Source organism: Mesoplodon mirus (assembly GCF_964341445.2).
Source record: "Mesoplodon mirus genome assembly, chromosome: 2".
Taxonomy (NCBI): domain Eukaryota; kingdom Metazoa; phylum Chordata; class Mammalia; order Artiodactyla; family Ziphiidae; genus Mesoplodon; species Mesoplodon mirus.
The window spans coordinates 184,317,682-184,331,800 of record NC_138977.1 but is presented as its reverse complement, the minus strand read 5'-3'; the positions used below and the strand labels follow the sequence as shown (position 1 = coordinate 184,331,800).

At 49.8% G+C, this 14,119-nt stretch overlaps 1 protein-coding gene across 1 annotated transcript in view; it reads left to right on the top strand.

Moving 5' to 3' along the window:
* Window positions 1-14,119, top strand: part of ALOX5 (arachidonate 5-lipoxygenase) — a 57,738-nt gene that overhangs the window by 25,776 nt on the left and 17,843 nt on the right. Inside the window, exons 4-5 of the mRNA XM_082635562.1 lie at window positions 3,446-3,568; window positions 13,572-13,678. Of these exons, the coding sequence (XP_082491688.1) occupies window positions 3,446-3,568; window positions 13,572-13,678 (230 nt within the window). The remainder of the gene's footprint in view (window positions 1-3,445; window positions 3,569-13,571; window positions 13,679-14,119) is intronic.

Genomic DNA, 14,119 nt, shown 5'->3' with positions numbered 1-14,119 from the left:
TTCAGCTTAAGGAAGTTTTTCTCCTATTTCTTTGGTTTTTACTTCTCCATGTATCCCTGTCTCTCCTCTGGAACTCTCTCTGCACATCAAATCTTCTGTATCTGGTTTTCATGTCTCCTATGTTTTCTTCCATGACTTCCACTTCTTTGTGTATTTTACATTTCCTTCCATTTGTCGTAGAGCAGTGTCTGGCACATAACAGGCACTCAATAATTAGTTATTGAGTGAACAGATTTTGTCTTCCAGGAGACCAATCAGATCTCACAGTGACTATTACTCTTTTTTTCCATTTTTCTATGGAATATTCAATTCCGAAATCATGTTTTGTGGTTGCAGAAAGTCTTTTTAGATTCTACTTGCATCTCCTTAAGAATTCTCTCCCTCTCTCTCTCTCTCTCTCTCTTTTTAAAATTAAATGTCTTTTCTGCTTCTTCCTTCCTTCCTTCTGCCTGGTTGTTCAATTTGGTCTTCCCAATGGAGTATGATTTTTTTCTTTGCCTATTTATCTGTGGGTATGAAGGCCTTTGGCCCTTGGGCAGATCCGCCTGTCAGGCCTCTCAGGCAACAATGCCTGCAGTGAAAGGAACATACATGTTGGTTTCAGGTGCCAGTAGTAAACTAGCTGGCAAACTGTGCTGTCTCCATGCAGTGAGAGGCCATTGTCTCCTGACCTCCTGAGGTGGGGCACTTTGGAGGCTGGGGGTCAGCAGGAAGGTGGGGTCTTGAGGAAATGTGCTCCAAGTAAATTCTACCCTTAAGAAAACGTGAATGCATTTGCTGGCCCATCTCTCCTCACTGGGTTCAGTGCTTCCATACTGAAAAAATCCAGCTCTACTCAGCTCTTCAAATTAATTACAGCCATACTTCCCAGTGGCTAGGAAAAGATGGTTAGGAATATTTTAAATTGATTTGACCAATAGTAATTAAGTAATTGACAGTTAATACCAGTGGGGCTACCAGGTGACTGCCTCAATTTTACACATATATTGGAGATCCTTAAATCATTTTCTAAAACAAAGGGGAAAAAGTCAATAAATTAGTTGACATTTGTGCATTCATCCACATTTTTACCCTGGTTAATGTTAATCCAGCATTGGTGTTAACACAGACAACAAAAATAGAAGGTATTTTTTAATGTCTAGGAAAAGAGAACGTTGTTAGTAAACTAACAGCGAGAAATGTAGGTTCTATACAACAGAAGACACTTTTCAAAATGCATTTTGAGTGATCATATGAGTGATCATATCCAGTTCCTGTTCACCTCTAATGATACTAATGAGAGGCTTACTGGGCCAACAGGATACCTCAAAAAACATTGTGGAATTTTTGTGACAGTAAAAGTACAAGATGATATTAAAGGGCCTTAAGACTTTAAAAAAATAATTATTAGAGTATAGTTGATTTACAATGTTGTGTTAGTTTCAGGTGTACAGCAAAGTGAATCAGTTATACATATACCTATATCCACTCCTTTTTTTTTTTTAGATTCTTTTCCCAAATAGGCCAGTACAGAGTACTGAGTAGAGTTCCCTGTGCTATACAGCAGGTTCTTATTAGTTATATATTTTATATATAATAGTGTGTTTATGTCGATCCCAATCTCCCAACTTATCCCTCCCCCCCATCCCCTGGTAACCATAAGTTTGTTTTCTATATCCATGACTCTACTTCTGTTTGTAAATAAGTTCATTTGTACCTTTTTTTTTAGATTCCATGTATAAGCACCATCATATATTTGTCTTTCTGTGTCTGACTTATTTCACTCAGTATGACAATCTCTAGGTCCATCCATGTTGCTGCAAATGGCACTATTTTGTTCTTTTTATGGCTGAGTAATATTCCATTGTATGGATGGACCACATCTTCTTTATCCATTCTTCTGTTGTTGGACATTCAGGTTGCTTCCATGTCCTAAGACTTTTTAATGACCTAAACTCTCAGTGTTTTACTTCCCTCTTATAAAAGAGATTAGATTAAAAAGGAATACGGGCTTCCCTGGTGGCACAGTGGTTGAGAGTCCGCCTGCCGCTGCAGGGGACACAGGTTCGTGCCCCGGTCTGGGAACATCCCACATGCCGCAGAGCGGCTAGGCCCATGAGCCATGGCCGCTGAGCCTGCGAGTCCGGAGCCTGTGCTCTGCAACGGGAGAGGCCACAACAGAGAGAGGCCCGCGTACCGCGCAAAAAAAAAAAAAAAAAAAGAGGAAAACAAACGGAAAAGCTGAAATCCCAGAATGTAAATTTTGGTTTTTAAACAAATGTAAGATCATTTAAATAAATAAAAGATCATTCTCCCCACCCTAAAAGAAACTAACAGATTTTTGGTTTGGTTTGATTTGGTTTGGTTTTTCAATAAACAAAAAGAAAAGTAAAATTTAAAAAAACAAACTTAAATGCCCAGTGCTACAGGATAAATTTTAAGGACACCAGGCTCTAAAAATTTTGGCGGGATAGAGTGCACGGCCTGTCTTTGAGGGGAGCTGGTTTTTTTTTTTCTTTTTAAAATTTATCTGTTTTATTTATTTATTTTTGGCTGCATTGGGTCTTCTTTGCTGCGTGCAGGCTTTCTCTAGTTGTAGCGAGCGGGGGCCACTCTTCTTTGCAGCGCACGGGCTTCTCCATTGCAGTGGCTTCTCTTGTTGCGGAGCACAGACTCTAGGCATGCGGGCTTCAGTAGTTGTGGCACGTGGGCTCAGTAGTTGTGTCTCGCGGACTCTAGAGCGCAGGCTCAGTAGTTGCAGTGCACGGGCTTAGTTGCTCTGTGGCATGTGGGATCTTCCCGGACCAGGGCTCGAACCCATGTCCCCTGCATTGGCAGGCGGATTCTTAACTACTGTGCCACCAGGGAAGTCCCGGGGAGCTGTTTTGATTATAACAATCTCTGAACCTGCTATTGGCATCAGTCTGTGCCCAGAGGTCCTCACCCAACCTCCCTGCTGACTCGTGCCCCCTTTGGGAAGGCATGACTGCTGTCCCCTTTCCCTCGACCACCACACACAATACAGGGGTGATGACCAAGCTGGTAGGATGTTGGATGTCTAGATCAAGTGTGATGGGGCAACCTTAACCACCTCCACCTCCAGTGACCAGCAAGGCAGCTCTGTGCTGGGGAGACATCGCCCTTGAATGTCACCTCAAATAAATGAGGTCTTCTGATGCTCTCTGTACACACTGGTATACACCTACCATTCACCACCCCTCTGCTGTAAGCCCAGCTTCAGGTTTAGGGAACCTCAGGCTTCCCACTGTGAGACTCAGGGCACAGCAAAGTGGGGGGACACCAGACCTTGGGAGGCATCCCAGTACCTCGCGAGGCACACGCTCAGCTAAAACATGGTGACCTTATGGGCACCTCCTCAGACCACACAGGCAGCCTTCAGCCTGAGGGGCCAGCCCAAAAGCTAGACATTTAACCCAGTTTTCTTCTCCTTCCTTTTCACACTCAGATGGATGGAGTGGAACCCTGGCTTCCCCTTGAGTATCGATGCCAAATGCCACAAGGATTTACCCCGAGATATCCAGTTCGATAGTGAGAAGGGAGTAGACTTTGTTCTGAACTACTCCAAAGCGTAAGTGTTCAAGAGCTCGAGCAGCCCTCCAGCGGCTGGGGCCGGAGATGGAACCCTCATTCCTCCCCTTGTGGTGGCCTTGGGTTGGGGGATCAGTTCAGCCGAGCAACTCTTCCCAAATCGTTTGATTATATCTCGGCAATAGCATGGATCCTTAATGCACAATCAAATCACAGGGAAACCTGTATCTAAACAAATTTACAGACTGTAGGACTCCAGACACCAAACAGCTGTTTTCAGCCTAGAGTGGAGGTCTTTACTTGGAGTCCCCCATCCTCATCCACAGCTCATCTCCCCTTGGGCCAGTTCAAGGGTAGACAGTGTCCAGGCTGTCACCCAGCTGGCAGGGCATTGCAGTCATAATGACCAGCATGCCTGTGCTGATCACTTACAAGCATCCCCGTTCGTCTTTCACTACAACCCCACGAGGCAGGCATAGATCGTATCCCCATTCTGCAGTTGAGGAATATGTGGGATAAGGAAGTACAATACCTTGCCCAGTAGCCCCTGCGAATAAACAGCAGAGATCCGAGTTCTGTGCTCCTCCTTGGCAGCTGAATTATTACACGGTTTTCAAAGACTCCCTGGGTGCTCATTACCAACATGGAGCCCCAGCCCTACCTCAGGGCTAGTGGAGGGGCATTTGAATCTGTACTCGGATACTTTAGGGAATTCTCACAATCATGCAAATTTGGAAAACCCTAAATCTGGTCATGCAACCTGACCAAGCCTTGGACAGCCCTGAGGAGATTCAGCAACCCCTACCACCAGGGTGAGAGTCTCCCAGGGTGGGCCCTGGCCTTGGGTTGGCATAACCAGGAGGCAGACAGGTAGAGAAGCACTAACCCAGTTAGCTCCTGTGGCAGCATTTGCTTAGTTGCATAGCTGCTCCACTCAAGAAATTGCCTCATTTGGTCGAACTTCTGTAAAGAAAGGGTGGGAAACCACACCCTCAGGCCTTCCTCTTTGGAGCATTTGAGAAAAACCCTACACACACACACACACACACACACACACACAGCCTCACAATCAGACTCCGCAAGGGGAATCCCTTCACATCACACAGACTGGGATGCATTTGTCTCCCTGAGGCTGCATCTCCATGGGAGGGAGGAAGTAATAAGGGCCTGACACTTAATAAGCCTCTACTAAGTGCCAGGCTGTAGGTGTGGGTGCTTTCTATATAGAATTGTCTGTTGTAACCTTCACAGCAACCCCAGGAAATAGGTACTGTTTTTAACCATCTCCAGGTAAGTAAACAGAGTCTCTGCCAGGTCCAGGTCAAGGAATTTGCCTAAGGTCATTTTGGCAGGAATGGGCAAAACTAGGATTTGAATCCAGGTCTCTTGGGGTTCAAAACTGGGGATTTTCTTCCCTGCTACTATTGAGATCAAATGGAGAATAAAATTAAAACCAAACCATTAGATTAGTAATGCAGTGGTACCCAACATCTGGCTCCCTGAAACATCAGGGCAATCATATGTCTCATTTCCTACCCAGGGGTTAGCATGATTGAGTCAAAGCCTTGTGGCTTTAGGAGAGCAGAGCCCAGACCAGGATGACACAAGAAGGACAGAAGGCCCTTGTAAAAGGGGCAGTTGGAGAGAAAATGATAATGATAGAGAGGCAGCAAGGTCAGAGGAGATGATACTGCTTTGGGGGAGTAGTGCTCCCTCTGCTTAGTAATGGCGGGGGAGTGGATGGATGGATGGATGGATGGATGGTGAGTGGAGGGATGGATGGTGGATGGTGGATGGAGGGATGGTGGAGTGAAAGCCAGGTTTTGCCTTTCTTATGTCTGCTCAGTGTTCCTTAGGTCATTGTCATCTTTTATCTCAGGATCCCAGCACAGCAGCTGCCACAGGATAGGTGCTCAGTAAACCCTGTCAAAATGAATTGAGTGTGGCCTTTGTGGCCACCTCACAGGCCCTCACTTCACACACACACACACAATCACACACTTACCTTTTCCTTCTCATGTATCCCCATCATAGCCAACAGCATCCTAGATCAGTGGTTCTCAGTCCTGACGGTGCATTTAATATTAAGACTCCATGCCACCTCGCCGCAGCCAGGCTGTTAAGCCAGCATTTGCAGCACAGGCATGAGTATATTTTAAAAGCTCCTTGGGGGATTCTAATGCGCAACCAGGATTGAAACCACTGGCCTTGATGCCTCCCTTGGCCTCATCCTCCATCCAGGTGAATGTGGGATCATGTCCATCCCCTGGGTCTCAGTGTGCATGTCCTCCTTTCTCAGCTCCGCTATGTCTCTCCAGAATGTTCAGGAACGTTCTTCTACCTGCTTCCCCAGGCTCCATCCCACACAGAAATTGGAAGTTCATTCTCAAGTACATGTATAGTTTGTTGGAGGCTCCTTCTACAAAGCATATATAATTCTTTGACTCCCCTACCTAAAATCCTTCAGTGATTACCCCAACTACAGGGGTCTCTGCCCAGCCTTCTCTCTTGCCCCCAGATGCACAGGACACCCCAGCCATGTATGTCCAGAGCTGGGGGTCTTTGTGTCCCCTTGTCTTTGCCTCACTGTTTTCTCTGCCTCAAATGCTCTTTTTCGCTTCTTTGCCTGGCCAAGTCCAACTCATCATTTTTCAGGACTGGAGTAAGGTGCCCCTTCTCCCAGAAGCTCCTAGAAGCCCCAGGTCTGAGGGAGACTTCCTCCCCTATGCTGCCCAGTATGGGCCACACAGGCCACCATCTCTCCAGCAATACCATAGCCCATCTTTCTCCACATCTTTCATGTTACTTGTCCCCTTGAGCTGCAACCTATTTGGCAGGACCAGAGCAAAGAAATCCTGAGATGGACCCTCAGCCCCACCTGGCACAGCCCAGCTGGGGTGGTCAGCTGAGCACCAGCTCTGTTGGCACAGTGAACCAAGGACCATGAGGTCCTAAGAAGAAGAGAAGAGACACAGCCTCTGCATTTGAGGAGGATGCAGCCTGAGTCAAGGGGACTGGGCCTCAGGGAAGCAGTTCAGAGGGACCCCCCACCGGAAGATGAGGGATTCATGGGAGAGGGCTCTGGGCCAGTGGAAGGAGGGCCTAAGGAAGCTGGTGAACTTCTCTGAGCCTTGGTGTCTTCATCTAAAAAATGAGACCATAGCTCCCACTCCAGGCTGCTGTGAGAATATTAAGGAACCACATATGTCAACCCTGCACAGAGAAGGTTCTCCCTAAAGACAGCATTCGTCTTCATTCATTCCTAGTAATGAGGTCAGGCCAGCCAGGACCCACTTCTCCATCATCACCTGCTGAGCACCTGCTCCCTCAGATCGACCCCTGCCCTCAAGGGCTCTTAGAGGGACCCTTCCTCTGTTTGGTGTTATCTCATTATGGGGTCCAGGAAGGCTTCACAGCAGAAGGACACCTAGCCTGGCCTTGCAGCTAACCAGATGGTTGGAAGCCTGGAGAAGGAGGACTTAGGATGCTCTGGCAGAGGGAGCATCACATGTGTGAGTGTGGCTGGGCCTACTCACACAACCAAGTGGGTGGTGAAATTTCATGTTGTCATCAAAGGAAGAGCAGCTTATTTGTTTAATCACCACTCACCGTTTGCAGCCTGGAGCTTTGATTGCAGGAGGTTGGCGGGACTGGTAAGGGAACGTTCTCTTCAAAGGAAATTGAGAAAGAGAGCTTCCTTCCCAGTAGAGGAGAACAGTGCAGAAATGTGACTGAGTTCGGGAGAGGTGGCCAGACCAGGGTGCTTGGGTCCTCACCCACCGGACATTTCCCATCAGATGAGATCGGGGTGGGGGGCAGCTCCTTGGAGGGGCATCCTTCTCCTTGGTGTCTGGATTTGCAGTGTTGGATGAGAAACAGGGAGAGGTGAGGGAACTCAGAGCCACATTGTAGAAGCTTGACCTGGCAGTCTTTGAGGGTCAGATGAGCGAGCCCAGCAGTGGGGAAGAACAAAGACAGGGAACGGGAGAGTAGGGAGGACTTCGGGATATGGTATGGATGTCCCGGGATCCAGTTGAAATTCAGGTCAAAATGGGGAGAGGCTGAGGGGAGAACCCAAGGCACCCTTGACATTGTGCATCTGGCTTATAGGCAGAGTGGGGTGGTCATCAGAAAGGAAAGCTGGACAAGAAGTGGTGAGGAGGAAGATGAGTGCAGTCTGGGGGCATGTTGATGTTCAGAGCCCTGTCCGGCCTCCGATAGTGAGGCCAAGGGTAGAGTGGGATGGGTAGGCCCGGGGCTAAGCAGAGAGGCTTCAGGGAGCATTGAGGCCAAGCAAGGTTGGGAGCCCTGCAAAGGACGGGGGAGAGGGAGTCGAGGGCCAGATAGAGGATTTGTCGGGGGACAGGGAGAAGAGTGTGGTCTGAAGGCAATAACTCTTCCCACCCCTGCTCCAGCCCCACAGACCAGTCACCCACTGCTTGCGTGAAGTCAGACAAAATTACATGTATGGGGGCTCTTTGAAAGGAGCTGGTGGCATAGAGAAGGAAAGAGCAGGGCCCCAAGATGAAGAGCAGGAAGCTGGAGAGAAAAGATGGGCTTCCTTGCCCATGGTGAGGGCTGGGGTGAGGCCCTCTGAGGCTGGGTGAGAGCAAGAGAGGGAACGATGATGGCACGGGAGCAGGGAAGCCAAGGGAGCTTGTTCTCTTGACTTTGGAAGCCAAAGCCAGGAGTTTTGCAAGAAGAAGTCCCCACACCCTCCTACTGTCACCCCAGCTCAGAAACAAGTAGGCTCCACATCACCAAAGCACTCAGAAAATAGGATTCTCCCCTTTAACTTCACGAATGCTACCCAAATCCTTGGATCTCCTTGGTAATTGTTAAAGTCATCTCTTCCTTGTTCTAACCGATCCCTGTATGTCTGTATATCAACCCTATTTACTTATGCTGAATTCTGTTATAGAATCAGAGATGTTTCCCATTGGAAAATAAATTTGTTGGGGAAAATGTAGGGGGCAAAAAATTCCCACCTAAAAGTTAGACAGACCTGGAAATTTTTACTTATATTTGCTAAAGTAGCAGTTTTTTGTTAAAAATGGATCGTAAAATAAAGGTATCAGGTAACACAAATCATAAAGTAATATTTCCTTTAAAAAGGGTTTGTTTTATAGTTAAATTAATTTGGAAAACATTGCAACCTCTCCAGCAATGGTTCGCAAGTTATAGCTTGCATCAGAATCCCCTGGAGGGCCTGTTAAAATCCGGACTTAGAGACCCACCCCTAGAGTTTCTGATTAAGGAAGGCTGAAGTGGGGCCTGAGAATCTGCATTTCTAATGATGTTCTGGGGGTGCTGATGCTGCTGGCCCACCAACCACACTCGGGGTAGCAAGGTTATACTTTGCTTTCCTGGGGGAAAAAACCTATTAATCTATTCAAAGTATAGCAACAAGTATCAACTCATCTCTAATTACCCTTTGAAAGCAAAAGGTCACCTTATTTAGAGCCTGGAGAGCAGCGATTGTTTCAGACTCTAGCTGCGCCATCTTGGGAGAGTTATTTAAGTTTTTTGACCCATTTCCTTCCTAGAAAATGAGGCTTGTGCTGCCTAACTGCTAGTATTGTTATGAGATTTAAACGAACTCATGTAGGCAGTGCCGCTGCGGTGAAGCCTAGCACAGTGTAGACCTAGTATCTAGTATCTCCATTCTGGATGCTTGGGAGGTCTTTGTCCTCATTCCTGAGCCCAGGGAAGGAGACTGGCCAGGGAGCTACCTTCTCAAGCTCTGTTCCTGCCTGTTTGCTGGCTCTTCTGGGCTTCCTCCATCCCCACGGGAGCTGGCCCAGAGGAGGCTGCCTGCTGCTTGTCCTTTGACAAATGCAAATTGAGCTCCTGGGGGTGGGGGCCTGAGATGAATCAAAAGTGGTCCCTTGGTCCCAGCTCCAAGAAGCTCACAGTCTAGTGGAGACCAAGCTATGGACAGCTCATCACGATAGGATGTGGTAGATATTCCTTTGGAAAAGAGCACTGGGAAAACTTGAGGCAGGGAGGAAGCTCTGAGGAGGCAGCATCAGAAAAAAGCTTTCTAAGAGAGAAGCCCAACCTGGGTCTTGAAGGATGCATAGGAGTTCACCACACTGATTGGAGGAGTGGAGGGGATGGCTTTCAGGGCGGTGAGAACTCCATGATCCAGGAGGACCAGAGTGGGGGCCTGTGTAGGGAAGTGGGGCTGAGGCTGCCAACGCAGAGAGTTGGGCAAGGATCCCAGCCTTTACTGGGGGTGGGGGGTGCAGGACCATGGGGGTTTGAAGCAGGGATGAAGTCCATGGGGGTCAGCATTTTAGTGTCAAGGAAAAAGGGGTTGGTTGTCAGATGCTTCAGCGAGATCAGGGGAGTTTAGAGCTGACTGTTTAGATACAGCCACTAGGATGTGACACACAGTGCCCTGGGTGAGAGCACTTAAGGAGGGCAGAGAGGAGAGGAAGTAAAGAGGAGCCAGATGCGAAGATTCTTAGGTGAACTGAGTGTAAAGGAAGAAAGGGATGAGTGAATTAAGCAGAAGGACCCCAGGAGGGAGAGGGCAAAGTTCTGTGCTGTGAACTTGTCCACTGGTCCCTCCAGAACACCATGGTTTAAGGCTGCAGACGTTAATATTAACAGTAAGTGGTAATCATGGTACTAGTCGCTAATATTTGTTGAACTCATTTTACAGATCAATGCTTTCTATATATCATGTCAGCCCTGTGAGGCAGGGACAATTATTGTACCCATTTCATGGATGAGGAAACTGAGGCACAGAAGGTTAGGGATTTGCCCAAGGCCATATGGCTGGGAAGAGATGGAGCTGGGATCTTCGGCCAGGCCCTTAACACTCTGTGCTGACCTGCATCCATCTCAGCTGCCCTCTCTGGCCTTGCATACGGACTCCCAGCCCCACCCAGGATTCTTGTGTCCAGATCCCAGCACAGGAGCTGGTGGCTCCTAGACCCCCTGGTCCGGCCCCCTAGTGGTCTGACAGGGAAACAGCACCCACCCTGTGCCTGGTGGCCCTTCTGCACTGAAGGTCCCTGATCCAACCCAGACCCAGGCCAGCGTTTACTGCGGAAAACTGAAACTCAGAGATGAGATCATCAGAGCCCTTCCCCCGGAACCTCCACCTTGGGACAGTTCCGTTTCCGCACCACTTCTGCGTAACCGGCGAGTTTCCTCCAAGTCACCTGCTCCACCTGGAACAAGGCGGGCCCTCCTCAGTAAGCTTTGCCTCCCACCCCAAAGAGCAAAACCATGAACTGGGAAATGGAGAAGCTGTTAGAAGAAGGAAAGGGGCAGGGGAAGCGGAGGAAACAGGAGGTCCCGCCTCTGCCGGTACAGGGCCAACAGCGGGTGCCCAGCCCAGGCCAGCAAGCGGCTCAGTATGCACTCCCGTCTGGCTGTGTCTTTACCCGGTTCTGTTGTTACCTGGCTGTGCCATTACCTGACCATGTTGTTACCTGGCTGTGTGACCTCAGATGAGTTAGGTGCCCTCGCTGGCCACAGGTTCCTCTTTGTGTGATAACAGATTTTCAAAGTCCCTAAGATCCAGTTGTCTGTAAGTATGTAGCAATATTTTGCCTCTAGATGACTTTCACATATTTTCCTCTTAACTCCACTTCTTCCTGGATCTGTGGCTTCCTCTGAGTACTGCACACCCCACCCTGTGTTCGGTGCCAACCTTCTGTTTTGAGGTCAAAGAGACCCAGCCAGGGAGACCGTGACCCACATGGGACTGACTCACTCCCAGTTCCCCACAAGATGCCCTGGGGTCCAGGACCTCTTTCCCGGGCACCATCTGGTGCTGGGCCATCCTCAGGGCTGTGAGGATTGTACAGGCCTGCTGGGAAGGCTCCTCTTCTCCCAGAAATAAGTCCTTTTCCACACTCAGACATCAGAGGTCATTAGAGGTTTGGTCCTCCACCTTAGCAAGGATTTCTGTCCCAGGACACTCAGCTAACAAGGGAGGTGGAGGAGGAGGGTTGGGGTGCTGGGTAAGGAAAGAGGTAGCATGGCTGGTAGAAGCTCATCTGGGAGCACTCCCGGAGGCCAGCCTAGCAGTGATGAGGCCGCAACAAGCATGTGTGTAAAAAAGTATGTGTGTAAAAGCTCCTCCTTCCCCATGAGGGGCTGGGATAAAAGTAATGATGACACCAGACAGGATGATGCCAGCGTTCTTCTCCAGCTCTGAGGCGCTAAGCACCTACTGTGTGCAGCTACCACGGCCCAGGCTGTGCTCCAGCACCTTCCAGGCCTCACAGCATCTCAATAACCCGCAAGCAGCTGGTTCCTCCAACTCACAGAGGGCATTCGCCTCCTGGACCCTCTCTCGAGCAGTGTGGGCTACCAGGTCCCCAGGCAGCCAGTACCGAGGAGAGAAGCATTTGCTAAATTGAGGCAGGGGAGTCTTCAGGCAGGTGTGTCATTTTCTGCATCAGGTGCCTTTCCCATGCCTGGCAGGGCCAGGAGGAGCCCCAGCATCTCCTGCTTGTCTGCAGAGTCCCCGTCTTTGGTCACTAGGACTTGCTGCCCTCACGCGTGCTCACAGGCGGCTCCCCTGTGATGCTGTCCTCTGTCCCCATCAGCCAGGTTCACTCCGGACAAAACACCCAAACCGCAGTCCTTTGATTCTGCTGAGACCGGGAAGGCGTGAGGAGGCTTCGGGATTCCCAAACCTTCCTGTGACACGCTTAGCCCCCAGCCAGCCCACTGCCGCAGGAGTAAATGCAAAGGAGGGTGCTGGGCCCTCACCATTGGCGCTGCTTCCTGGGGGAGGCACCCTTGCGTGGGGGGAGGTGGGAAGCCCACTGGAGAAGCACCGGCAAGGTCCCCCGCCCCAAGCCCCTGACTACCCCTCTCAGTCAATGACAAGGTTGCCTGAGCCCTTCAGTACCTGGAGCCTGGGCCTCACGGAGCAACGCAGGCCCGCCCTTGCCCTCCTGGTGCTTAGGCAGCAGGCAGGTTTTCGCATAAATGGGTTTGTACTGAGTCTGATATCAGTTCTGTGGAAGTAACATCACAAGGCCCAGCCTGGTGTGGGGAAGGGGTGGCTTCATGAGATCAAAGGAGGAGTGGGGTTCACTAGACAAGCCCTCCAGATACACTCACCCCATATGCTCAGGAGGAGAAGAAAGAGGGGCACAGGGCGTTCCAGAGGGAGGGAACCATGCATGCCAAGGCCTCCAAGTCAGGACATAAAAGAGACGGAGCCAGTGGGGAGGCCTGAACCCTGGAGGACTGGGCAGTGGGCACTGACGGTGGGGAGGAAACAGGGTGACTGCTCATCACTCTCAGCTCTGTGTGAGCCAGAGAGGGAAACTGAGGCAGAGGCTGTCACGCTGAGCACTGGCCAGAATACCCACACCTCCATCCTGTGCCTTGCTTGTGTTATGTAGGAAAGCCTGGGAAGCCTCTTCCCGCCTTTTCCACCTTTCCCAGACCCATCCCACACCCACCTCCTCCAGGAAGTCCCCGGGGTTGCTCAGGCCACTCAGATCCCTCTCCTTATTGCCTGCAGCCTGCATTTTGAATTTAGCAAGTTCCTGTCCTGGGTTACTTTGCTTCCCTGTGTAATGAGTATTTGGAAACTGTCCTCCTCAGCACCAGGCAAAGAGCCAAGGTTAGGCAGAAAGTAAGTGAGGGTTAAGTTCCACTAAACTGCTTATCCCCCCAAATCCAGGAGACTTGGGGGAGCAGCTACATAGGAGATAACGGCACTCTGTCCCTGGAAGCTTGCATCAATTTGGGGCAGCAAAAAGTTTGATGAATGAATGAAGGAAGGCACAGACCAGAGCCCGTGTGAATGGGAAGAGAGCACTGTAGACTGCTGTCGAGGGCAGGCGACTGGTCTCTTTCTTAGGGGGAATGCAGAAGGAAGAGCATGGGCATGGGTGCCAGTTTCTGTCCTGGTTTCCACAAGGCCAATCAGCTGCCCCCTTGGAGCTGTCCTGGGTTCAAGTCCCCTAGAGGCCCCATGAGACCAGGGTGCAAAGGGGCTTGGCAGGGGGCAGGTGAGGCCAGAGCGTGCAGGGGCGCCGCCGTGTCTCGGTCTGCAGGATGGAGAACCTGTTCATCAACCGCTTCATGCACATGTTCCAGTCTTCCTGGAGCGACTTCTCTGACTTTGAGAAAATCTTCTGCAGGATCAGCAACACTATTTCTGGTGAGTGTGCTTTTGGGGGCTCTCATGGTGCTGAGGAGACTTGCCTGGGCGTGGGAAAGGGCTGCTCCACCCACTGCAGCACGAGGCCTCCCTGTCCCCCAGGCCAGCACTGCCTGCACCCACACAGCACGCTCCCCTGGGGATCACCCTCATGGCCAGAGGTTTCTCCCCCTTGGATGTCCAGTGTTGAGCACCCTCAACCTCATTTCATCATCGAAAGTCTCATAAATGTCAACACTTTTTCTTTAAATAAATCAATCATTTATGATGCTTCTGAACAGAAAAAAGGCAGGAGTTAGCTTGTTTTTTAAGCATAGAAAAAAGGCAGGAGTTAGCTTGTTTTTTAAGCATAGAAAAAAGGCAGGAGTTAGCTTGTTTTTTAAGCATTTACATGAAAGCAACAGTGGGTTCCTTTGGACTAGGATGTGTTTGGTAGAGCAG